The sequence below is a fragment of the Falco cherrug genome, chromosome 11 (genome assembly GCF_023634085.1).
Source record: "Falco cherrug isolate bFalChe1 chromosome 11, bFalChe1.pri, whole genome shotgun sequence".
Taxonomy (NCBI): Eukaryota; Metazoa; Chordata; class Aves; order Falconiformes; family Falconidae; genus Falco; species Falco cherrug.
Window position 1 is genome coordinate 4639993 of NC_073707.1, and position 23879 is coordinate 4663871.

The window sequence follows — 23879 nt, forward strand, 5'->3', positions numbered from 1 at the left end:
GTGAGGATTTGCCAATTTCAGTGGCAGCAATTTCAAATACCCCGAAGTATGGATTTTTAAAAGCTGACACTGAAGTCCAACACAGTGATCAAAAGCGAAGCCCCACCTGAATGGGGACAGCATCCAGGCAATGAGGGCTGGATGTTTAGCCATAAGTTTCCACCAATGTTCGTACCCAGCAGGGTCAACACCTACTTCCCCTGTAGGTTTCAGAGCCAGGAAAAGGCCGGTGAAATACTGGGGGCTGGCCAGCAGTGACAGGGTGGGTTGAAAGGGAGCTGTGGGGGTATAAACCAGCCCTTGTTTGCCAGAAAGAAGAAAGTAAGATGATCCTACCTTTTTAGGAGAGAAAACACCCAAGGTGCCTCCGTCCTCTCTCATGGCCACCCCCATTTCAGCCAGCAACGCTTCCCTGAAGAAGCAAGGGAAAGAGCCTGTCAAAGCCCCATGAGCTCCTGAAGCCAGCACTAGACAAGCCCAGGACAGGACCTGAGCCCGTGGGTTTGACCCACAGGTCATAGCCATAGGGCTTGCTTCAGCTCTCTCTGTGCCTCAAGAGGGTTTCTCAGAGCAGACCATGACCATGCAGGCTAACGTGGTAGGCACAAGGGTGCCTGGGGGGCAGCCAGGTTACAGCTGGACAGTCAAGATTGCCTGGCTGCTCCTAGGAGCTGAATTGCTGTAGGCAAAGTGCAGAGGAGTGAAGATGCCTGGGGAACCCCACCCCACCCCACCTCACCCCATCCCATCCCACCCCACCCACCTCTCCATCCGGATTGCTTCTGTTCTTCGCAGCTTCTCCTCCCATGTCTCATTCAGCTCTGCAATGATCTTCTCAGTTTCCTGGCAAGCACAGGGTTAGCAGGGGGTTAGGGCATCCTACAGGCAGCACACCTGCTCGCTCTGCCAAGCTCTGCCGAGCAGACCGCAGCAGGACACTGGTCCTAGTTCCAGCCTGGTTTAAACAAGCCATGACTGCATTTCACCCACAACTTTCCATCATCCCCATCTTTGAAGAGCGAGGCACGAAAACCAGCCTCTCCATCCCCTTGCTGCCAGTCCACTCCTGCACTATGCTGAGCTGGGAGCACCCGTCTCAAGCCAGGAGCACTTGTCCCACAGGGCAAAGGCGGCAGTCACCCTGCAGGGAGGATGGCAGCACCACATGGACCCTGCTGTGCCAAACCCTCTGCCATCAGCAGTCCAGAACACTGGGCACCTCTGGGTCTGTCCACTCTGCAAGAGTGCACCTGGGCATCACTTCCCATAAGCATCACCCCTAATGGGCTTCCAGAAAACACCAAGCCCCCTCCACAAGCCTCAGTGCAAGAGCGTTGAGCTCAGCCCTCCATCCTGCCTCTTACCTTGAGCCTTTCGATTGCCTCTTCACTGCCTGGAGCAAACATGATGCGCTCGTGGAGGCTGGCGACAGAGGCAGCACGGCTGGACAAGGCTGACAAGGAGGAAGAGGGGCTGATCCCGGCGATGGCATTGGTCACTGTGGAGAGATTGTCATGGCGGTGACTCAGCTCAGCCCTTCTAGCATCATTATTGTTCTCAAAGTCGGACACATCTACGGGTGGGGAAGGAGGGACGGGCCAGGGAAAGGCACATGGACAGGAAGAGAAAGAGAAAGAGAAAGACAGAGACAAGAAAAGCTGTTGGGGGGAAAAAAAAAGAGTGGCTGGGTGTGTTGAGAAGAAAGCCAGGAATTACATGGAAAAGGCACAGGCAACTGCACAGCAGCACAAGCAGCAGCAGGGCAAGGGCACACACATCTCTCCCCCAGCCCAGGCAGCCCCCAGGAGCATGGGGCTGTCTTGGGAAGCAGCTGCTGGAACAGCCCTGGAGACCCGGGCTCCTGGGGCTGCTTTTTTGCAACACCACACCCTGCAGCCATCAGGTCTGGGATCAAACATTTTCCCCAAGAGCGTGCCGCTGCCCCTGTCATCCTCCCCCACTGACGCAGCCCAGGTGGTTTTCCCTGCCCAGGTGCCCCAGACTGCTGGATCTGGGGGCAGGGAATGAGAAGGGAAGGGGAGGAGAAGCAGTGGCCCTCCACCCTACAAGGGGGTCAAGGGAAGGGAGCAAAAGGAGCTGTGGGATCCCCTCGCTGGCAGAGCCCAAGCCCCTGGCCCGCTGATGCAGGGCCTTGGTGGGGCAACCAGAGAGAGTGCGAAGTGAAGGCAGGGTGGCAGCATGCCTATTACAGGCAGCGGCACTTGTCCACCAGCACCCCACACATCGGCTGCCACAGGACCCCACGACAAAGGGACCCAGGTATCAGAGATGCTCCTCCAGCCCTGAGAAGTTGCAGGGGCTCAGCACGCTGAGCCGGAGGCAGGCAGGGCACAGGTTAGCAGGTGCAGCGTTAGTCACCCATCTCCATCAGCCCACATCTGGGAAAGCTGAGCCAGGAAGGGACCAGCCAGGTCCCCGTCTCCTCCATGGGCTCACCATAGCCTGGCTGCACTGCCTGGCCCAGGGCACGAGGGGCAATAGTGCTTATCCACAGGCAAAAACCTCCTAGCCATCACCACAAACCCCTCCACTGGGAGAGCACCGTGCCAGTCCACCCAAGCGCCGTGCCAGGCTCCAGTCCCAACGAGCCCCAGCGCCAGCAGAGGAAGCAGCAGCAGCAGCAGCAGCAACAGAAAACATCATGACAGCATGGACCCCCCGTGGGGATCAAGCCCTCTGCACAGCAGTGGGGAGGACACTGGTCCCTCCAAGCGCTATCCTGAGCCCAGGCACTAACCATGACTCCACCACCATCTCCTTTGCCAGCTCCCCAGGGACAGCCAGCCTGTGGGCAAGTGCCTCTCCATCAGCTACAGGAGCCCTTCCCCATGCTGCACAGGTGCCCCTGGGCGCAGCCTACACCTCCCAAAAGCCATGAAGCAACAGAGAGTACCAGTGATGGGGAATACACACATTTGGATCCTCCTGCAGCAGGATGGGCTAAGAGAAAGAGAGAGAGGGCAGGGAGCGGGGGTAAGACAGAGAGAACAGAACAAGAGTGGGTTCATCTCAGCAGGATATCTGACACCACACAGAGAGGCTACTGACAGGCGCAGCCCCAGGAACATCTTCCTGGCACCTCTGCCGGGCACAGGATGCTGAAAACAGGAGGTGGAGGGTGAGAAGGGGAGGTCTGCTGTGTGTAAAGCAGCTCCTCCTGCTTACAGAAGTGGGCTGGGGGTTACGAACACACATGCAGGGGCTCGCTGGAGGTGTCCCGGCCACACTTCAGCAGTGTGATGCTGCCATGGGCTGGCAGAGCAGGATGCAGGGCAGCTGTGGGGATGCAGCCCTGCAGGCAGGGGGGACTCCAGCCTGCCTCTGCCTGGAACCACTGCCAGAGCACACCGGGTGGTACCTACTGTCAATGATGTCCCCGAGGCCCTGGGCATAGAGAAGGTCACGCAGGCGTGCCACCTCGTCTTTCAGCTCCCGGATCAGCTTGTTGTTGGGGTCCTCATTAATGACGGCGTTGCAGCGGATCTGCTTGGCACGGTCCGCGTACCTAGGGAAGGGCAAAGCCCTGAGTACTGGTGGAGGGGTCAAAGCCCCAGCTACTGGGCAAGCAGGAGTGCCACTGAGCCCCTTCAGCAAGTGATGATTTGGAGGATCCCAGCACCGGGACAACCCTTCAGACTCTTGTCTGAGGTTTCAGGGTCTGCCCACAGCACCCCCCCAGCCAGGGATACCACAGAGGTGAGGAGAGCATGTGGCAGTGCTTAGGTTTCAGAGACCCCCCTGCCCTTGCCTGCTGTGGGGGACAGGTGTACTTCTTCCTACCTGAGGGTGCTGAGGGTCTCATCATAGTTGATGTCAGCAGGACTCAGAGCAGCGACCATGGCTGTCCTGGAGTTTCCCCCTGTACCGAGAGATACACCTGTATCAGGGAGATGCTGGTCCCCATGCCAGCCATCACCCTCCACTCGGCAGCCATGCCCGCCACCAAACCCGTACCTCCCACCCACATCCTCACCCAGGTTCTCCCGCAGCAGCCAGGTCAGCACTGAGTCCCGGTAGGGGATGAAATCTGTCTTCTTCTTCTTTTTGTTCTGGGGGACGGAGAGTGGAGGGAAGAGCTGTCAGGCTCCCTGTTCTTTTCAAAGGGAAGGTGACAGCTGGTCCCCAGTCACGGGGACTCAGAGGATGGCTCTGCCCAGCAACTGCAACCTTGGGCAGCTCTGCTTAGCTCCACAAGTCCTGCCTGTGAAATGTCCTGCCTGGACCAAGGATGGTGTTTAACACCAGGTACTGAAAGCCACCAGGTGAGGAGGGTGAGAAGGATGCTGAGGGCTCTGCCAGCCCCCAGGAGAAGCATGGCTTGGGTCTGGGCAGAGCCTCAACCCCAAACCACTCTGGAACCCACTCCCACCCAACTCTGCTAAAAAACAACCCCCACTTCTGCAGCCTGACCAGGGCACCTACCTTGTTTGGCCCCGAATCCTGCAAAGAAAGCAGAAAGGTTGTTTAAGTGAGCTGCTCCCCTCCTCAGCACGCACCACAGCTGCCCATCCACAGAGAGCGGCAGGCACACCCCATGGAGATGGCAGCCTCACCAGGCCACCTTATCCCAGCCCCAGAGACTGCTTGGGATGGGTCTGCCCATCCCTCAGAGCCAGGATGCTCCATCCCTCAGAGCTGAGCCCATTCCCCTGTGGTGCCACTGCTTGTCTGCACTCTAGCTACCTACCATTTCAGCCAGGGCAGAGATGACTTTCCCCAGTGTGGTCAAGGACTTGTTGATGTTTGCACCTTCCTGGTGGAAAGAGGAAAAACCCGGATGCTCAGGCCCCATTTCATAGTAGCACTGAAGCCCAGTACACCAGGAGGATGAGGAATTCCCAGTATGGGGCGAGCACAGAGCAGCTGGTCTTACTGTGTAACCAGCATCTTCCAGCCGGGACTCATGGACCCCGGTGGAACTGGCACTGGGCGGCTTTCAAACAAAACCCAGTCAAGGATTTTGGCAGCATATTGGGCAAGGAACCAGGCAAGGAAAGATGGGGACAGGGGGGCAGGACATGGTGTCCCCACTGGCAGAAGGGGACCTCACGCCAGCTCTCACCTTTAGTCTTGTGCCCTTCGCACCAGTGGAGTCGGCTCGCTCACTCCCTGCCAGGTCCACCAAGCTAATCTTGCTGACCTGCAGGCAGAGACGAGGCTGTCAGCCCTGGCAGGCACAGCAAACCAGGCCCCAGCGCACAGCCAAGGATGGATGGAGCAAAGACTTGTTGCAAGGTGACACTGCTCTGAGGGCAGAGGTGGGCTCTGCGGGGTCACCCCAGCCAGGATTTGGCCAGCAGCAGAGCTAACAACCTTGCAGGCAGGGCTGGAGGGCACCAGCTGCCAAATACCCCATTCAGGGGCCGGTACTTCAAGGGACTGTGGGCTTAGTGTGTGCCTGGGACTCATCTCCATCCCGTTTCAACCCTCCATCAGGCCACACCATCTCATCCCAAGTGCTGTTGATAGCACACCAAGCCCTTGATGAGTCCGTGCGGGTACCTCTGAGTCCGCCAGGCTCTGCTCTCACCTTCTCAGTGGTGATGTCCGTCTCAGCATCATGCCGCTTCTGTGTGAAGATAATGTTGAACACAGCATGGGAGCGGCTGCTGGTCTCATTCATGTTGGTGGCAGCCACCGTGCTGTGGGAAAAGGACAGAGAGATATGACACTCTGCAGGGGACACTGGAGTGGCTGGTGATGGGGCCAGGGCTCATTTCAGGACAGGGTACATGATAGGAAGGCAATTCTGGAGGACAGAAGAGGACTCTGGAAGAAGATGTGCAGAAGTCCAGTTTTTTTCCTGCTGGCTCCAGGGCATTTTGAGAGCAGAAAGGAAGTAACATGAAAATAAGTGGTGGGTACTCAACGCTCGGATAGGAGGGGACTTCCACCTCCACACCAGCCAGACTGCCAAAGCAAGGAAGTTAATAAGCAGGACCTTCTGGACACATCTGCAAACTCTACGAATCCTGGCCATGTCCTGCTTCCCCAACTCACCGGGCCTTGTTCCCAGAGTCCATGAGGTCCTGGATGTCATTGTAAGAGGTCACAGCCAGCTTGGAAAGGTCCTCAACATACGGGCCCATAAGGGGATGCTCCCTCACCCGCAGGTTCCCCTTGTTCTTGGGGTTCAGGAGGTCCCTCACGCGCTCACAGTATATCTCCATGTAGCTCACCTACAGCAGAGGGCACAGGCAGGGCTAGTGGCCAGCAGGACATGGATGCTCAGCACACAGACAGAATCAGGCCACACCCACCCACATCACACGCAGGAATGGGACCCCCCAAAGAGGGGTCTGCACACCAGCATGGCTTGCAGAGATGGGTGGGAGGCTGGAACCGGACTAGGCAAGCAATAGGGTGCCTACCTCCACAGAGTAGGACATGTTGTCGTTTGTCGTGTCATTGATGCGGGAGAAGAGGTCTTCGCACAGCTGCGGAGAGAAGAGCCAGGCTGCTCAGCCCTCCATCAGAAGAATACTTCTGCCTGGGGTGCCCAAGCCACAGGGATTTCTACCTTCTCACCCCAAAAAACAGAGCTTCTGTGTGCTAGGACAGTTCCTGGGGAGCTGGCAGAACCATCCCTACTGATATGGTGGGCTCAGCATCCCCAGAACCCCCATGGCACTCTGCTGGAACATCTTGCGGCAGCTCAGCAAGCACAGCCGCCAGCAGCTCAGCACTTGGACTGCTGCTGCTCACAAACACCAGCCTCACGTGGCCAAACCGTAATTCATACGGCCTCAGAGGAGTCTGGTGTGAACTCACTGTCCCCCAACCCTCTGGAAGAGCCACCCTGGCTCACTGCCACGGCAGGACTGCAGTGGACCTTGCCAAAGCCTGGCCCAACTCCTGCCCTGCTCCCCTCTTCACTTCCTTTGGGCACCCTGCTGGGACCAGGGTAACAGGCAGCTTTTCACCAAGCAGTACCTGTGGGATGATTCCTTGCTGGTCTTTCTCCTGCTTCCCCATCATGGTGTAGGACTTTCCAGCACCTGTCTGCCCGTAGGCGAAGATGCAGACGTTATAGCCTTCAAAGGCGTGCTGCAACATCTCCTCACCAATGTCACGGTACACTTGCTTCTGAGATGCATAGTTGATGTCTGCGGGCTGCAGAGAGGAGGGGGGCAAGAAGAAATTTGGCAAGGGGCTCCTCCTGCCTCTCCCCAACCTAGCCCAGTGCTTCAGGCAGTCTCAGGCCTCCCACTGCTTACCGTGGTGTGGGACCAGTAGGAATAGTCAAAGCTGAAGCTTTTTGGTGTCTCTTTGGGCTGCTTCGGGTTCAGGATAGCTAGGGGCAAACAGAGGGGAACATGAAGCCACCCAGCCACCCATGGTACCCCTGCCACCCGGATCCTGCTCACAAGGGAAGAGTGATGGGGTTCAGTCTGAAATGGTCCTGGAAAGTGGGACTGGGACCCTCCAGCTGTGCAGGTGGGACCAGAGCCCCCAGACCCCAACAGTCCCAGCAGAAGATGTGGGTGCTGTGGTTGGCAGAGCCTGCACCAGCCCGGCGAGCAGGGCAGAGCCCTGCCCAAACACCCTGCTGGGCACAGTGTAGGGGAGATGGCTCCTTCCCTCGGGCTCCTTCCTGCTTCAGCATCTGCCCACAGCGCGTGGCACTAGGACCAGCATAGGAGGATCATACTCTTCCTTCATCCCACAGCTGGAGGGGCTGTGCACAAAGCCACACACATTGGTGCTGTGGGGCAGGAGCAGCCACAGGCCCATCGAGGCTCCCCCCGGCCCCTCTGGCTCCTGCCACCCCTCCCCTGTGCTTTCTTTTAGGTACCCAGCCCCAACAGGCTGGTTAATGCCAGCGGAAACAAGAGCCTGCTTTTTCCCATCCCCTGATGAAAAGGACGTTGCCATGGAAACTGGAGACTGCATCACTTCTCTTCCTCACTCACTGCTTTCCCACCCCACCCCCTGCAAAGCGTTTATGATGGGTTTTTTTCTGAAACAACAGATGTGTCAGAGGAAACCCAAACCAGCAGGGTAGTCATGAGATCCAGCCATCAGTCACATTAGGCGACATTGAAATGACCTTGCAGGCCAGCACAGCACAGCTCCTGTGCCCACAGCCCACAGCCGCTCCCTGCCACTGCCAGGGACAAGGAGGCCACACACCACTGAGGCTGATGGAGCTCACTCCACCACAGCCCCAACCTGCCCTGCCCCAGGGCTGCTGCTTGGCCAGCGCTCATGCCCGTTTGGGATTCAAGCTGGGACCTTCCCCAGCACCTCAGGCATGGCACAGTCTGCTCCCCGCAGGCTCAGATGCCCTGGTGAATGGTGTTACGGATACGGATGCTTTCTGCTCCGAATTCCTCCCCCATTGCCACAACGGATTCTCCCCCAGGAGAGATCCACCACTTCGGGCCTGAGACCGGTTCATTCCTGCCAGCAAAGGCAGCAAGGTGGGCAGGTGGAAGGTGGGAAGCTGGGTCAGGACCCTGTCTCGACCATGAAACCACAGTACAGTGCTGCTCGGATGCCCCGCACTGTGGGCAGGAGCCAAGCTCCAGCACCAAAGAGGGGCTGGGTGCTGGCTCCTTGCCTGCCTGCCCACTGTAGGCAGCGTGACTCAGATGCTCTGGATGCCTCCTGAATCCCAGGCAGACTAATTACCAGGAGAAAGGGCTGGGAAGTGACATCTCCATAGCAACTGCAAAAAGGGACTTGGAGGTCCCCACTGAGATCCAGACCAAAACGGCACCAAGCCTTCTCGTGAGTGTGGGCAGCCACAGGGGCTGCCCATCCCTGCCGGTGCCTGGTCGGTGTGTTGAGGGCATGTGAGTGGCTGTTGTAAAGCAAAGCAGGTGTGGAGGCCATGCAAGAAGCTGGGTGGAACACGTCCAATGGCTCCTGGGGTTCATCTGGCAGCTCTGCCATGCCACCTGGCTCCCCAAAGCTTGTGTCCAGTCCGTCTCCGCCCTGCAGAGGTGATCCTTGCTAGAGTGAACAGGAGCATTACCCCAAAAAAAATGAGTCCAGCATGGGCAAAAGCAGGAGTGGGCAGGATGGTGCTGCACAAGGCGGCTGTTCTGCATCCCAGTGCCAGCCCATGCTGGGCACGGGGCGGAGAAGCAGCCAGGGATGGCACCAAGCAGCTCTGGGCATCCCAGCTGCAGCTGCCCAGCTGCCGAGCTGCCCAGCAGGCCAGAGACTGGGACATGGGGGAGAAGGGAGCAAACTAAGAGCAGCAAGTCTCTCATCCTGAGCTGAAACACACTCCCCAAGCCCCTTTTATTCCCATTTATTTACCCCCATGTGGCTGGATGCTCTTGACTTTTTTTTTCCTCTCCTGTGATCAGGCACCCCAGGGCTTTTGCAAAGCTGCTGCAAAAGATTCAAAAGATTCATGCTTTGCCAAAGGGGATTAAAAAAGGTGGGGGGGGGGGGGGGGGAAAGGCAGAAATACAGACAAGAGGGGGAGGAGGAAAACGTCTGGAGATGACTCCTGTCTTCACCCTGAAGAGCCAGCAGCATGGCAGAGTGCAGCAAGCAGGCAACCAAGCACTGAGCAGGATAAAACCCAGGACCCACAGGAGAGAATCGCTGTATTTTGAAGCTCAGGGAAGCATGGCTCTGGAAAGAGAATATTAATGGCCTCGTGGGATGAAATCTGGGGTCCCTTCCTCTCCATCTTGGTGGGAGCTGCCAGGAGAGGGGCCAGGGCTGTTGGTGCCCAGATCAGTCCCCACAGCCACACAGAGCAGGGGACACCACGGGAACAAAGCAGCAGTATCGGCAGGCAGGTGAGCAGCCATGGCGCAGCAAGCCAAGGGGGCGGCATTTGTAAGTTCAGGGGGAAAAGGATGGCAGAGGAGGGCTGACCCCTTCCTGCCCTGGTCCCCAGCCCCTGCTGCTCCCCACGGGGCTTAATGCATTAGCCAGAAGAACAACCTGCCCCACCTCAGTATGCACAGGGGTCTCCGTAAATAATCCTGGGAAGGATGAAACTTGTTCTCACCCCTCCAAACACGTTTATTTTTGGCTTCTCTGCAAGGAGCTGGGGGGCTGAGACAGTCCCGCTCTGGGGGCCAGGGGGAGCAGCCACTACTACAAGCATCCTTCTGCCTCCCCCAGCCAGCAGCACAAGCAGGCACCAGAGTCTGTGTTGTCGTCCCCCCACCATCACCTCCCCCCAGCCAAGGGGATTAGCCGATGGTTTGTCTACTCATGGAGAAAAACCTCACTGTCAGCAAAGGGCTGGCTGGGACACTGCCCCTGCCTGCAGCCTGGCCAGCCCTCCCCAGCAAGGGCAGGGGGACGAGGGGCCTGGGGCAGCCCTGGGGTGGGGCTGCAGACAGCGGGGCTGGGGGTGGCAGGATGGGCACAGGCAGATCACCCTGAGCAAACGTGGCCATGGCAGAGGTGGGGGATGCCTGAGGCTCTTGACCGGGCCTGGGGTGTGCCAGGTCCCCAGCACCCATCAGGGCCAGAAAGGATATCTCCCCTGCTGGCAGCCCGGCCCTGGGCACGCGTGCAGCTCCTGCTGGGCTAGAAAGGCTGCCCTGGCACAAGGGGACCAGCTCCGCACTGCAGGCAGGCAGGACATCCCTGCAGCAACCGGGCAGAAGAGCCCCCCTCAGGACGCCAGAGACCAGCAGATGCTGCCCCACTGACCCCCACATTCCTGCTCCCTGTCCCATGGTGCGTGGGAGACCTGGCAGGGTCACAAAGCTGCCCTGCACCCCCGGCGTGCCCTCCTCCCCCTCCCGCTGGGGTTGTCATAGCAGCCCATCAGCGCACCCGCCACGGGGGTGGCTGGTGCTGGTGTTTCACCCACGGATGACAGTGACGCAGGAAGTCCCGGGCAGGCAGGGAGGGAGTTATTTTAGATGCTGTCCCATCTGGAGGTTTCCAGAGCCAAAGAGAAGGGATTCAGCCACCTTTCCCACCCCATACTTTCATCAGCCATTATTTAAAGAGGGAAAATTCCAGATGGGCTTCTGATGGGACAGGCAACCCCCAAGCCCCCCGGGCCACATCCCCCCTCCTCATCCTTCAGCAAACCCTGCTCCCACCCCTCCATGCTGCTGGTGCTGTGGCTCAAAGCCCCGTGGAAGCAGGGATGGGTCCCAGCGCACTGCGGTGTGCAGGAGCCAACCAGGCAGTGCCGTCAGGAGCCACTCACTGGCTGGTGCACAGCTTCCACACCTGGGCAGGCAACCACAGGCTGGGCACCCTCAGCTCCACATCAATGCACCAGTGTTTTCAGGCTTTTCTGATTCCTCCCCATCACCTGTCAAGGGATGCTGCCCCACTCAGTACCACTGACACCCAAGGGCTCAGTGCCATGTAGATCTCACTGCTGCCATTTTAACAGCAGGACTGTATTTCGCTGTGGGAAAGGTGACCTCCCACCCCAGATTCCCTCCTCCAAACAACACCAAGTGCTATTGGCAACCACACCAAAGGTCCTGGCAGCTCAGCACTTGCTGCTGTGGCCAGATCATGCGCACTCCTCCCCAGGTAGCACCCAAAGCCCTCCCGAGCCCCTCTTCCCCTGACGCCAGCACTTACTGGTGGTGCTTCCCGACATCTGGATAATGCATTTAGATTCCCGGCTCATCTCCCGGGAGTTGAAGGGCCGGACGCGCACCGCCACCTTCACAGATGCTCCCGCCATTGCACCAGCTGGAGGTGGGTCCTGCTAGCAGGGAGCAGCAGCTGTCCTGCAGGGAGGGAAGAAAAGAGGGGGTTAGGAAAGCTTGCATCCCAATCCCCATCTCACAGATGTGCCAGAAAAATGAACAGAAATCGTGTGCAATGAAACCTCCTGGGAACGCTAGTTTGTCTCTGTGTGGAAGATGACATTTTGCTTCATCCCTTGATCTGCCCACATTTTGCCTCTTCCCCCTTCCCCTTGTATCTCAGGTCAGGAATCCCTGCTCAGTCCTAGGGGACATCCCTGCCCTTACCCCAGGGCAGCATCCATCACCCTCCCTCACCCTGTGGCATTATTCAGTGGGCGCCCACAGCAGAGGACAGGGCACATAGGGACTGTCAGCATCAGTGTGACCCCCAGGGAGTGTTTTTTCCATCCCAGGGTGCCAACGGTGCTGAGCAGGTGGCCCCTCGCCTGCAAGCAAGTCCACAACCCCCTGCCCATCACCCAAGCCTCCTGCCTCTGCCCCAGCCCCCGAAGAGCAGGGACTGGCTGGTCAGCAGGACTGGGTGGAGGCAGGGGAGGAAAATGATGGCATTACATTCATGTCGAGAAAGGAGGTGGCTGTTGAACACAACCACTGGTATTTGCCTCTCATTCAGCTCCCAGCACAAGCAGATGTGCGGCGTCAGCAGGAGCAGCACCAGCCAGCAAGCCAGTGGCAATCGCACTCAGCTGAAGCTTCCAATTCACGATCATTTTTCCACTCCTTTTGCTAATAAATCACAAACCTCACAAGATGAAACAAACTGCTATCTAACATCTCCCACAGCAGCCTCTCATCCCAGCACGGGTGCCCAGGCTCTCTACAGCTTGTCCCACCCTCCCCAAGTCCCAGTTAAGCCTACCTGGCATTGGCCAGAAAATGACGCTGGGGTCCCTCCCTTGACCGCTGGGTCATTCAGGATCAGCCCTGACAAAAACCATTCCTGCCTTCTAACATCCATCCCCGCTTCTGCGCATCCCCTGCTCCCTGGCTCCTCATGCTGAGCTGACCAGTGGAAGAGGAGCTCAGCACCCCACAGCACAGGCAGGCACTGGCTCCTCTGGCATCCATGCCTACAGGACTCCTGCAAGGGTGTCTGCAAACGCCCTAGGGCTTTCTGAGCCTGGTCTTTGCCACTGGGATGCTCACTCTAGGAAGTAGATCAATGGCACAGCTCTGGTTATGTGGACCATGACCCAAAGGAAGTGGAGCTGAATTTGTGGAAAAGGAGGCAGAGGGGAGGGGGGGAAGAAGAGAAAAATAAATCCACAGAAAGTGTCCCAAGAGAAGGAGATGGCTTTAAAACTAACTGAGGTTTGACAGTTCCAGTTTTCATTTCCAAAGGGGGTGGGAGGAAAACCAATGTACGCTCTGCCCAAAGGCAGGTATATTCATGGTGCAATGGAAACATTTGCAGCCAGAAAGTATTACAAGCTCAGCTCTGTCTTTGAAAAATGCTTTGCCTGTTTTAAAATTGAGTCTGCATCCCTGACAGCAGGAGGAGGACAAATCTTCTCCTCTTAAGTGTTCCCAAATCCTCCCTCCCTCTCACTGCCCTGCTGGGATGGCTCCAGAGCTCCCACTGTCCTCAGCCAGCAATTGCACCCTTAAATCCCAACAGCTCCAGAGTTCAAGCATTTGAGACTCAGGCTTTCTTGAGCGTGGATTATTTTAAGCGGGCTTTTAACATCACCGTTGAGCCCCTCAGCCAGAGAGCAGGCTGCCACGTACCAACGGCCCTCTGCGTTCCCCACTTATCTGCTTTCTCATATGGAAGAGAAAGGAAAAATCAAACATGACTCCATGCCAAAGGGGAATGAAAAAGTTGGGTTTTCTCAACCAACATACCCAACGGGATACATTCCTGGGTGGAAGGGCTGCATTCACATGAGGCCATTGGCTCAAGCTGCTGCACCCTGTGGCACTACTGGTGCTTAGGGACGATGGATCTGTTGCTGGGCTAAACCCCACACAGCACCCAACAACTGCCCATGTCAAACATTTCCCTCTCCTCCTCCACAGCCAGGACAGCTTTCTTCCCCCCACTGAGCAGTCTCTCCAGCTCCCAGGTGGGTCAGGTCCCTAGGCTCCTGCCTTGTGGCATAGCCCTCAGCAAGAGCCACTGGTGCTGGAATGGCACACCCATCAGCCACCCCACCAGCCCTGGGACTGACAGCTGCCTGCCATGGGCAGCTTCAGACCCTGCCCCTCATTCCCTCCCACCCTCATGCCGTTCCCATCACAGCCCCCTCTAGCCCTGTCACTTCACCTCCCACGTAGAATCTCCAGTTTCTCTTTTGTCCCACTTTTCTGAGTGCCTCACCTTACTGCATGCCCTCATTGGTGGCTGCTTGCCTTCTTCCCTCTGCCGGGAAGGCCCACTCAGCCCCACACCAGTACCCCTGCCAGCTCACCCTCACTGGCCTTGAGAAGCCCCCTCCTTGCCAGCAGGACCCTTCCTCTCTCCCTCCCACCCCAGTGCACTCCCAGCAAGCCACCTGGCTCGCCTAGCCCCGTGGCAAGGGCCCCGTGGCACGGGCCCCGCTCCCTACCCATATACCATGCTGCAGAGCTGCAAGCTCGGCTCCATTTTCTGTCTCCATCCATTTCCTTCAGCTTCCTCAGCCAGCGACACGCCACTTCCCCCCTGCTCCTCTGCAGCTCCCTTAGCCCCATCTCTGCCACCGCAGCACAAGGACCCCTTAGGGAGCACTGGCAGACCCCACCCAGCTTCTTCCCGAGTCTCCTCTCCTCCTTCCAACTCTTATTTTCCTGGCTCAGCCACAGTGAGGAATTCAGCCTGCAGCACGCCTAACACGGCAGCACCACCGGCCAGCACCGGCACCGCCGGGCACAGGTGCCCAGCACCCTGCAGAGGGAGGGGACACCCTGCAGCGGGCAGGCTGTGGGCAGGCAGGGCAGGGGTCGGCAGCCTCCCCCAGGGCAAGCAGCTCGAGCCCAGCCAGCTCACTCTGCCTGGGGACAGTCAGCTGCAGCCTGCTTAATGCGCCATCGCGAGAAATTCAATAAGCTGCTATCAGCCTTCCACTGGGAGTGGGCCAGCCCAGCGGCCCTGCTCCCTCCCCACCTCCTCCCAGGGCCACCCCACACACACAGGAGACAGCAGAGGAGGATAGCACAGTCCCCAGGGCCATGGCGCTGGGGGGCATGTACGGACCTGCCCCCAACCCCGCAGGGCATCACTTCCCCCTTTCCTGCGCAGCCTGCTGCACTCTGCCCATCCCTACTGACACACCCGCCAGCCCTCGGTGACGAGCAAAAAGCCTAGAGAGCCATGATTAACTGGATCAGCTAAGATTAATTGGGCAGAGATGAGCTAACAAGAGCTCTCTTAAGTCCAAAGGCTACCAACCGGGAGCCCTTCTGCCACCACTAAGAGGTGACCAGTGGGATGGGAGCATTGTCCCCGAGTGCCACCCGCAGCAAACACTTCCCCTAAGGATGCTGCGGGGCATGCAGCAGCTGGTCCCCTGGGTGCTGCCCGACGCTGGGGCCTGAGTGATGCGAACACGGGTCAGCATGGCCAGGATGGCCCATCCCCTGTGACCAGCACAGGGCAGGGGTTGCCTCGCCAGGGCTGCAGGCAGCACTGGCAGACGAAGAGCTGCCTGTGTCCAGGGAAATCCAAGGTGAAATTCTCTTTTTGTCTGCATGCGTGCCCACGTCACCTTGGCGGCGAGGGTGGACACCCCATCTGGCTGTGCCTCCTAAGCCATGGTGTTCTCAGCCACCAACAGGCTTTGTTTTAATGAGCCCTTCCTCTGCCCCCCTCACTGGGGCCCACCAGGTCCATCTGGAACCACAGAACCCTGCCCCTCGCTCTGGGGACAATGAGGACAGTGGGAGACTGTGGGGGCAGCTGGCCCAGATGACAGTGCATCATCGGCACCTGTCAGCTGAGCCCAGCGGCTGCTCCCCACTCACCTCCCGCCCCACACAGGACAAGGGGCCATGACGGTGCAGTTTTCCCTGGAGCAGCACCCGTGGGCGGGGAAGCAGATCAGGGGACAGCCCAGGGCAGCAGCAAGTGCCCTGCAATGCCCAGCTGAAATCCAGGCCCCCGCTTCCCCAGTACCATCATGACCACCTTGCCCTGTGCCTCCTTGCCTCCCACCCACCCCAACAGGGGACACGGCTTCAGGGCTGCGTTTGCAGCTCCCTGAGAATTTCAATGCAGATTAAATTTGCAGGTGGCAAATTTAAGGCCGTAGATGAAGGGTTTTGCTTACCACCAGCCAGCTCCCTATCCCTGCTGCAAAGGCAAGTCACCTCACACGCCGTCACCTACTCTCTACATCCTCCCTCTCTTCCACACACTAAAGCCTGCAGCAGGGAAAAGCTGCATGGAAAAGGCAGCGACTTTCTGTGGATCACCAGCATGACTGGGCATGGAGACGGGTGGACAGCCAGGGGGGCAGGAAACACCAGGTTCTGACATCCCCAAGGGTTTGGGAGCTCTGGCCACACACAGGGAGGCAGCAGGGTGGTGGCAGCATCTGTGCCAGCGCCAGCTGTCACCTCCCAGACAAAATGGAGGTCAACAACAGCCTGCGGGGATGGCAGAGCCCACCACACCCCTAGCCATACCCCAGCGGAGGGTGTGTGGGGGTGTCTGCTACACCCCCACTCATCCCCATGCCACTGAGGCCACCTGCCAAGGGGCTGCTCTGGGCACTGGGGCATGGAAGGATGGCCATGGAGTGGCAGGGGAGATGTTTGGCTGGTTCCTTGTCCACACGGAACCCTGCAGCCAAGGCATGGGACCTGAGCAGGCAGGAGACCCCAGCACAGAGGGGGTCTGCTGGGTCTGGGGGAAGGGATGCTGCCCCAAGGGGGAGGAGGAGGAGGAGGCAGGCAGCGGCAGCAGAGGAAGACAATGTGGCAGGTGCAGGGCTGCTCGCTGGGAGCCAGGGTGGCCAAGCACAGGGCTCTGCACCAACCCCTCCTGCAGCCAGCAGCCATCAGTGCTGGCCTGCAGTGACATGGCGGCCCTCGCCCAGCTGCCCCAAGCGCATCGTCAGCGGCCGCGACTCGTCCTTGTGAAGCAAGAGCCTCGGCGTAGCAGCACTTGCCAGCCCCCACCCTGCAGCCAGAGACCCCCCCTTGGGCACCCCCTGCTCCTTCCTGCGCTGCCGTTGACTCTGAGGCGTAATAATGATGCCACAAGAGAGCTTAGCTTCATGGCTGCGCCACCTGCCCCACAGGCGGGAGTGGGGGCGGCTCGGGGGTGAAAACGGGCACGTGTGCCCCCTCCCGCGGGCGACGGGGCCGCCAGCCTCCCCCTCCCCACCGCAGGATGGTGCCGAGGCCGCAAAGGCGTCGCCCCGTTCCCGGGAGGGGCCCCCGCGGCGGGATCTTTCTGGAAGTCGAGGAGGCACCCGCCGGGCGCCGCGCTGGGGACCCACGGGCAGCCCCCACCCGGCCCCCCTCCCCCGCGCCTCGGGGGCCCCGCAAAATGGCCGCCGGCCGCAGCCCCTCGCCCTGCCGGGCCCCAGGGAGGGCGCGTCCCGGTTCCCCCCGCCACGCCTCGCCCCCGCCGGTGCCGGGCGGGGCGGTCCCGCCATCCCGGGCAGCCCCGAGAGCCCCCCCTCTGACGGAGCCCGCGGACCGCGCCCGTACTGCCGCAGCCGCGGCCGGGCGTGCCGGGGCTGCCCCGTCCCGCACGGTGCCGCCCGCCCCTACCTGTGCCCGTGCCCGCGCTCGTGCCCGGTTCGGCGGGGCGCAGCGCTCAGCCGTGCGCGGGGGACGCCGGCATGGGGCCGAGCCGCGCGTGCGGTGCGGTGCGGCGCGGTGCGGTGCCGGTGCCGATGCCGGTGCCGGTGCCGGTGCCGGTGCGGGTGGCGGCAGACCCGCCCCTGCGGTCCCCGCCCGCGCCGCCCCACGCTCTGGTTGGCCGCCGCCGCCGGGGGGAAGTGGGGGGGGGGACCGGGAGGGCGCGAGCCCGGGATGGAGCGGTGACGTCAGCGCATCCCCCCCACCCCCGGTCCGCGCTGCGGAACCGCCGCAAGGGCGCGGGGAGGGGCACGGGGCCCAGTGTCGCCCGGCAACCGTCGCCTGGCAACCGTCGCCCAGCAACCGCACCCCCCACGTCTCCGGCGCCCCCCGGCGCGGTACCCTGGGAAGAGCTGCCCCCTCCAGGGCACCCCGCTGGCCCCAGCCCCCCTTCTCTGGCCCCGGCCCCCAGCCCCCGCCGGCCCCCAGCCCCCGCCGGCCCGCACCCACCTCTGGTGCAGGGCTGATTCACCCCTCGGGGCCGATGAGCCCCGTGCTCTGCAGCCCCAGGGCCCAGGGCGGCACGGCCAGCTCCTGGTCCATCTGCGCCAAGGAATTTAGAGCCAGCGCAGAAAGAAGATTAGGGCTTTGTCACCAGCTGTTTCCAGCAGCGCATCCTCCCTTGCACCACTACACCAACTGCGAGGCCTCACATCTCCTCCCTGCCCCAGACTTTCCCCAAATCTCCCTGGGGCCCAGGCTGTGGAGATGTCTTCATCCACCCACTGGCCACAGCAGTGGTGGGTCTCCAGCAAGTCTTTCCTTTTAGGGACTGAGCGTTTCAAAGACCCTGCAAGCATCCAGCATCAATCCTGGCAGCAGCAAGTGTCCTCAGCAGGAGGAACACATGGTTGGGGCACGGGATGAGGGGCTGGCTGGCTCAGGACACCACGACTTTTTGTATTCACTTTGGTAGATGATAACCTGGCAGCAGTCTCCAGGATAACTGGTTTCCATAATCCATGTGGTGATAGCCACACTGGCTCCCACTCAGAGGTGGCTGCCATCTGGCTGCCCAGGCAGAAGTGCATTCACCTGGCACTGTTGCCAGCACCACACATCTGTCCCAAACACCTTCAGCACCAGTTGCTGGTGCCAAGCCTTCCCACCCCACCCCATAGCTGTCACCCTCAGCCCAAAGCTTTGCTCACTCAGTGGCCCCTCCAGCCAGGGACCATCTCCTGGCAGGGCCAGGAGATGGAAGCAGGCAGCTCATTTGTGTTTCAGAGTATGGATGGCAGAGAACATGCCAGAGGAAAGGCATGATATGATGGACCATGGGTACACATGGCAGGTGACAAGCACAGCATACTGAGCGAGCACACGTGGTCAGTGGCATCATCATCAGGCTGTAATGCCTGCAGAGCACAACTCGCTGCAGCAGGGACTGTGGCCATGTCCCACCCCAAGGCTCTGCCCTTGTGCAAACCATCCCACTGGCCAGCCTCCTCCAGGAGCTGTCACTTAGCCAGGCGCCCTTTGGTCAGGGAAAGTCCTTTGTACTGCTGGAGGACTCGTGACTGTGGCAGCTGTGCTGGGACAGCTCTGGCACAACCATCCCATGGCACAGGACCTGTGTGCTCAGGAGCAGGGATCCCACCTGCTGAGATAGTGCTGGGAACAATCAGCCACAGTGTCCTGGGGCCCATGGGGACAGAGTCTGCGTGAGTCCTTGCAGTCCCAGAGGCTGGAGTGCCTGGGGAGCAAACCTCCAGCAGTAGCAAGGGGAGACCCCCCAAAATGAGGGGGCCGAGACAGCAGGGATGGCACTGGTGGCACATTAACCGGACAAGTAGGCGGCCAGGGGCAGAGTCCGGGCCTGTGGCGGGGAGCACTGAGCCTTGGGGTCAGGGTCCACAAGGACACTGGACACTGCTGGCGCAAGATGCACTGCACCGCTGTGCTGGGTGCTGCACAGGCAGCCTCCACTGCTGCTCTCCTCCAGGCTCGGCTCCTGGGAATGGCAAGGCGTGCCATGGCCACCAGCCTGCTCTGCGTCCCTCCGCCCCAGGTGCTGCTTCGGCCCCTGGCTGTGCCAGAGAGGCTGCTGCTTGGGCCAGGGCCCAGCAACGTGCCCCCCCGCATCCTGGCTGCAGGCAGCCAGCAGCTCCTGGGCCACATGCACCCCGAGGTGCTGCAGGTAAGCTGCCCCAGCCCAGCCTTCCTCTCCTCCCCTCCCCTGCCCCCTGCAAGGGACTGGGCCAGCTCTGCCAGAGCAAGGGGTACAATAGCAGTGCTGGCTGTTCCCCTGCTGCCACAGGTGATGGATGAGATCAAGGCGGGCATCCAGTATGCCTTCCAGACACGGAACCGGCTGACCCTGGCCATCAGTGGCACTGGCCACTGTGCTATGGAGGCTGCCCTCCTCAACCTGCTGGACCGTGATGACACTGCACTGGTGGCTGTCAACGGCATCTGGGGACAACGTGCTGCCGACATTGCCAGGAGGCTGGGTATGCCAGGGACAGCTGGATGGTACTGGCAGGGCTCAGGGAACCAGGCTTGTGGACAGGATGCCAGGATGTGACCTCTGGGTCTCTGTCTCCCCATCCCAGTGGCAGTGACTGTAGAGGAATGAAGCTGGGTTAATTAGCATTGATAATATACAACTGTGGGTTGGCTTCAGGGGCCACAGGTTGGCCGATGTAGATAAGGTGCAGCTGTGGCTGGTTCTGTTAAGTGGTTGAGAGCCAATGAAGAGAGCAGCCAAGGAAGAAACAAGAGAAGAGAGAGTGTGTCCTGGATGAGACAAAGGCAGCAGAACTGGCGTGAAGAGTGTGTTGGTATGTGATGGTAAAAGACCTTGTTGCAGCTTGATAGTTTGGAGAGTGCTGTGACAAGTGACCAGCAGCACATCTTCTGTAACTGGAGAGCACTGCAGGTTTTTTCTGAGGTGATGTCCCTCCTTTTATGGTGGTTTATGGCTTTTCCACGGGGCAAATCCATGGGAGGCAAGACTCTGGTGGGCAGCCATACTCCTGGTTCATGCATGACCAATTTTCCTGCAGAGCAGGTAGCTGCCCAGTGGGAAGCCTGACCAAGCCTCACTCTCCCTCTGCCCAAATCCCTTCCAGGAGCCAATGTCCATGAGCTGCTGAAGCCCCCAGGCGAGTACTTCACTCTGTGGGACATTGAGGAAGTGAGTGTCAGCCATGGTGCAGGGTGGTGGGCATGAGCTGGCAGCAAGGGTGGTCACCTTCCCCTCTGTTTCATGCAGGGCCTGGTGCAGCACAAGCCCTCGGTGCTCTTCATCACGCACGGCGAGTCCTCCACAGGGGTGCTGCAGCCACTGGAGGGGCTGGGCGAGCTTTGCCACCGGTCAGTGCATAGCAGGCACCCACAGGGTCTAGCGGCACCCCAAGGTTGCCGTTGGGGATCAGGGCATGGGGGTTTACATGGCCCAGCCTCTTCTCTTGTTCTGTGATGCTGGAAGTGGCTCGTATGAGACACGCGGCCTCGGGAGGACCAGGATGCCAGGCCTGCAGGCAGAGGGGTGGCAAGAGGAGATGGCAGGGACACCTATCTGAGCTTTGTCCTCCCACAGCCATGGCTGCCTGCTGCTTGTGGATGCGGTGGCATCACTCGGGGGAGCCCCCATCTTCATGGACCAGCAGGGTAAGAGCCACAGTGCCACCGCAGGCACTCCCAGGACAAGGGGGCTCACACCTGGGACAGAGAGGGAGGGCAGTGGGATCAGTCCTACTGCCTGCATTTCAGGCTAGCAGCACTATAGACTGGTCCACCTGCTGTTCCCCTCGGGGACTGTCAGCAGTGCCAGAGTGTCCCCCGAAAGCAGGACAGACAAAAGCAGGATCTGCAGCGTGTGCCACTCTGTGCTTCCCACCCAACACTTGCAGCTGGACTGGGGAGGTTCAGCATGTGCCTGCTGGGAGCCCCCAGTCCCTAAGGAGCTGCCTCCCCTCCCAAGCAGAGGTTGACGTCCTGTACTCGGGGTCTCAGAAAGTCCTCAACGCCCCCCCTGGCAGTGCCCCCATCTCGTTCAGCGAGCGAGCCAGGTAAGGGCAGCCCTGCCCCACCCCGGGGGGAAGGCAGGGGGGCTGAGGGAGGCTGTCACCCACCTGCTTTGCCAGCCATCCACTACAGCCCAGCTCTGGAGAACATGCCCAGCAGCAGTTCTGCAGGGTCAGAGCCTGGCCCATCCTTGGGCAGCGATGGGTACCAGAGCCAACCTCTGCACTGGCTTTGAGGGCCTAGTGTTGCTTTAGGAGGGTCCTCCCGCAGGACTGACCCCCTCCCCCCCTCGAGCTGGCGGGGTCAAGGTCCAGCTCCTCCCCATCACTCTGCTTTGCAGGGAGAAGATGCTGAGGAGGAAGACGAAGCCCCTGTCCTTCTATCTGGACATGAGCTGGTTGGCAAACTACTGGGGCTGCGATGGGGAGCTGCGAAGGTGAGGGCAGGCTGTCTGGGACAGATGGCTGCAGCCATCCTGGCCACAGACTTCACCCTACTCGGGGGCTGCCTGCCCTGCACGGCTCAGGCCCTGTCTCCCCATCACCCTGTCTAATGGTTGCAAAGCAGTCATGGGGGATTTGCATCCCCTCTGCGCTGGATGAAGAGGAGGGAGGATGCTGTGCCCTGGTTCCCCCCACTATGAGCTGGAGTACTGCTCTGCCATGGGCTGGGCTGAACCCACCTGGGTGCCCCTTGGGTTTTGCAGGTACCACCACACAGCACCGATCAACAGCTTCTTCAGCCTGCGGGAAGGCTTGGCCATGCTGGCAGAGCTGGTGAGCAGCGCCACACAGATGGAGGGCAGTGGCCGTGCCAGTGGGGCTTGGGGGAATGGTGGGTGCCAGGAGATGCCCACCAGTGGCGGGGACCTTCTCGCTCCTCTCTGCCCGCAGGGTCTAGAGAACTCTTGGGAACGCCACCGGGCCAACTGCACCCAGCTGTGCCAGGGGCTGTGCGACCTGGGGCTTGAGCTCTTCGTGAAGGAGGAGGTGAGTGCTGGGTGAGCCCACCATCATGGTGCAGGGGCAGTGTGAGGGCATGGCCCTACAAGGCTGGGCAGCTTTTGGTGGTGGAGAAAAACAATATGCCTCCCCACCCCCAGTAATACTCTCTCCTGGCAGGCGGCGGGGCTCACCGGGAGACAGGGCCATGGCCAGGAGATGCAGATTTAACCCACTTTCTCTCTTCCACAGAAGGCAAGGCTTCCCACTGTCACCACTGTCAGGGTGCCCGAGGGCTATGACTGGAAGGAGATCACAGCCTTTCTCATGGACAACTATTCCATTGAGATCGCTGGGGGCCTGGGGCCCTCGGTGGGCAAGGTGGGCTGCATCCTCCCCTCTCACTGGCCACATCTGGGCACGGAACCCAGCTGCAGCCACATCCATCAGCAGCACACCCCACGATTAACGGGTGCTCTCTGGCTGCAAACAGCAAACACACGGCTGGATGCATCCCATCGCCTGCAGCAATACATAGCGGCTCCTAATCACACACAATTGCCGGGCATAATTGGATAACTGCACACATAATTAGCGGGGTGACATGTCTTTAGAGGAACTGCATGTTAAATAGGAGCAAGCAGGGAGTTGTGCACGCACTCATACTGGGCTGCTTGCATGGCTGTTCCTCACATGCCCCCCTGCTTCATGTGGGAGCCTGTGCTTTGCTGCCAGGCCACAGGGAAACAGCACCGGGGCATGGCCGCAAAGGTGGGTGCTACAGGGAGACATTCACCCTTCTCCTCCCAGGTCCTGCGAATCGGCCTCATGGGCTGCAACTCGACCAGTGGCAATGTGGACCGTGTGCTGTGTGCCCTGAGAGACGCCCTCAGGCACTGCCGCCACAGCAGGCTGTGAGCACCCCTGCAAAGGGGTCTGGACAAGGAGGTGCAGCTCTCCCCCCATGCCTGGCTGCGAGCGGCTGGCAGGCAGAGGGGTTCCCCTGCCTCCCCAGGGTGCTGGCAGAAAACACTGCAACACCCAGCAGCCCAAGACAGAGCGAGGAGAAGGTAGAAGAGCAGGGGACATGGAGGTGAGAGCTACAGCTCAGCAGATGCAGGACAGGGCTCAAAACCCCTTCTCCTGTGCAGGGTCGCTCCTTACCCTGATGGCCTGGCCCCCATTTACTCCCCTTCCCCTGGCCCCAGTGCACGGCAGCCTTACTGCAAGATGACACAAGGGCTGGATGCAGGGTCTGACCACAGGTCCCTTCCCTCCCACTGCCATCAACTTTGGCCATCCCTGCACCAGAGCCCAGCAGCCCAGGACACCAGCCACCCCCCCAAGATTAGGTACCCTGGAATGACACACCCAGCTCTACCAGGGGAGCAGACATGCACTTGTTTCCTGGTACCATCTTTCCTCAATAAAGCAACATGGCAGTGTGCTGCTCCATGGCTCCATAGCTTGCCTTGCATCCCCCTGA

General features: G+C 60.0%; 2 protein-coding genes across 33 annotated transcripts in view; one reads left to right on the top strand and one right to left on the bottom strand.

The window, feature by feature from the left end:
- Positions 1–18012, bottom strand: part of KIF1A (kinesin family member 1A) — a 42446-nt gene extending 24434 nt beyond the window's left edge. For 5 of the 31 annotated variants that reach the window (XM_055723894.1, XM_055723897.1, XM_055723896.1 and 2 more), the window contains exons 1-17: positions 17391–17580; positions 11557–11708; positions 7239–7315; positions 6955–7134; positions 6393–6458; positions 6022–6200; positions 5552–5663; positions 5084–5161; positions 4709–4774; positions 4444–4461; positions 3995–4070; positions 3802–3880; positions 3384–3526; positions 2935–2961; positions 1365–1573; positions 764–843; positions 337–412 (exon numbers count right to left, since the gene is read on the bottom strand). In XM_055723894.1, the coding sequence (XP_055579869.1) occupies positions 337–412; positions 764–843; positions 1365–1573; positions 2935–2961; positions 3384–3526; positions 3802–3880; positions 3995–4070; positions 4444–4461; positions 4709–4774; positions 5084–5161; positions 5552–5663; positions 6022–6200; positions 6393–6458; positions 6955–7134; positions 7239–7315; positions 11557–11662 (1572 nt within the window). In that variant the 5' untranslated portion in view covers positions 11663–11708; positions 17391–17580. Of the gene's footprint in view, positions 1–336; positions 413–763; positions 844–1364; positions 1574–2934; positions 2962–3383; positions 3527–3801; positions 3881–3994; positions 4071–4443; positions 4462–4708; positions 4775–5083; positions 5162–5551; positions 5664–6021; positions 6201–6392; positions 6459–6954; positions 7135–7238; positions 7316–11556; positions 11709–17390; positions 17581–17930 lie in introns of those variants that run through there. The other 26 variants (XM_055723924.1, XM_055723902.1, XM_055723923.1 and 23 more) reach the window with 14 other exon arrangements.
- A 1319-nt stretch (positions 18013–19331) lies between these two features.
- On the top strand, positions 19332–23846 carry AGXT (alanine--glyoxylate aminotransferase). 2 transcript variants are annotated; one of them, XM_005436231.4, is made up of 11 exons: positions 19333–19620; positions 19741–19933; positions 20555–20619; positions 20698–20798; positions 21025–21095; positions 21412–21496; positions 21793–21888; positions 22159–22228; positions 22346–22441; positions 22646–22774; positions 23204–23846. In XM_005436231.4, exons 1-11 carry the CDS (start codon positions 19366–19368, stop codon positions 23309–23311), a joined length of 1269 nt encoding a protein of 422 aa, XP_005436288.2. In that variant the 5' UTR covers positions 19333–19365; the 3' UTR covers positions 23312–23846. The 2 variants fall into 2 exon arrangements, with proteins under 2 accessions (XP_027656905.1, XP_005436288.2); XM_027801104.2 differs by lacking the exon at positions 21412–21496 and having other exon boundaries at positions 19332–19620; positions 20555–20587.
- Positions 23847–23879: the final 33 nt, after the last annotated feature.

Coding starts and splice junctions, on each gene's coding strand:
- AGXT (XM_005436231.4), top strand. CDS start 19,366: ATGCACTGCACCGCTGTGCTGGGTGCTGCACAGGCAGCCTCCACTGCT. Junction 19,621..19,740: donor TGCACCCCGAGGTGCTGCAG/GTAAGCTGCCCC, acceptor CTGCTGCCACAG/GTGATGGATGAGATCAAGGC. Junction 20,799..21,024: donor CTGGGCGAGCTTTGCCACCG/GTCAGTGCATAG, acceptor GTCCTCCCACAG/CCATGGCTGCCTGCTGCTTG.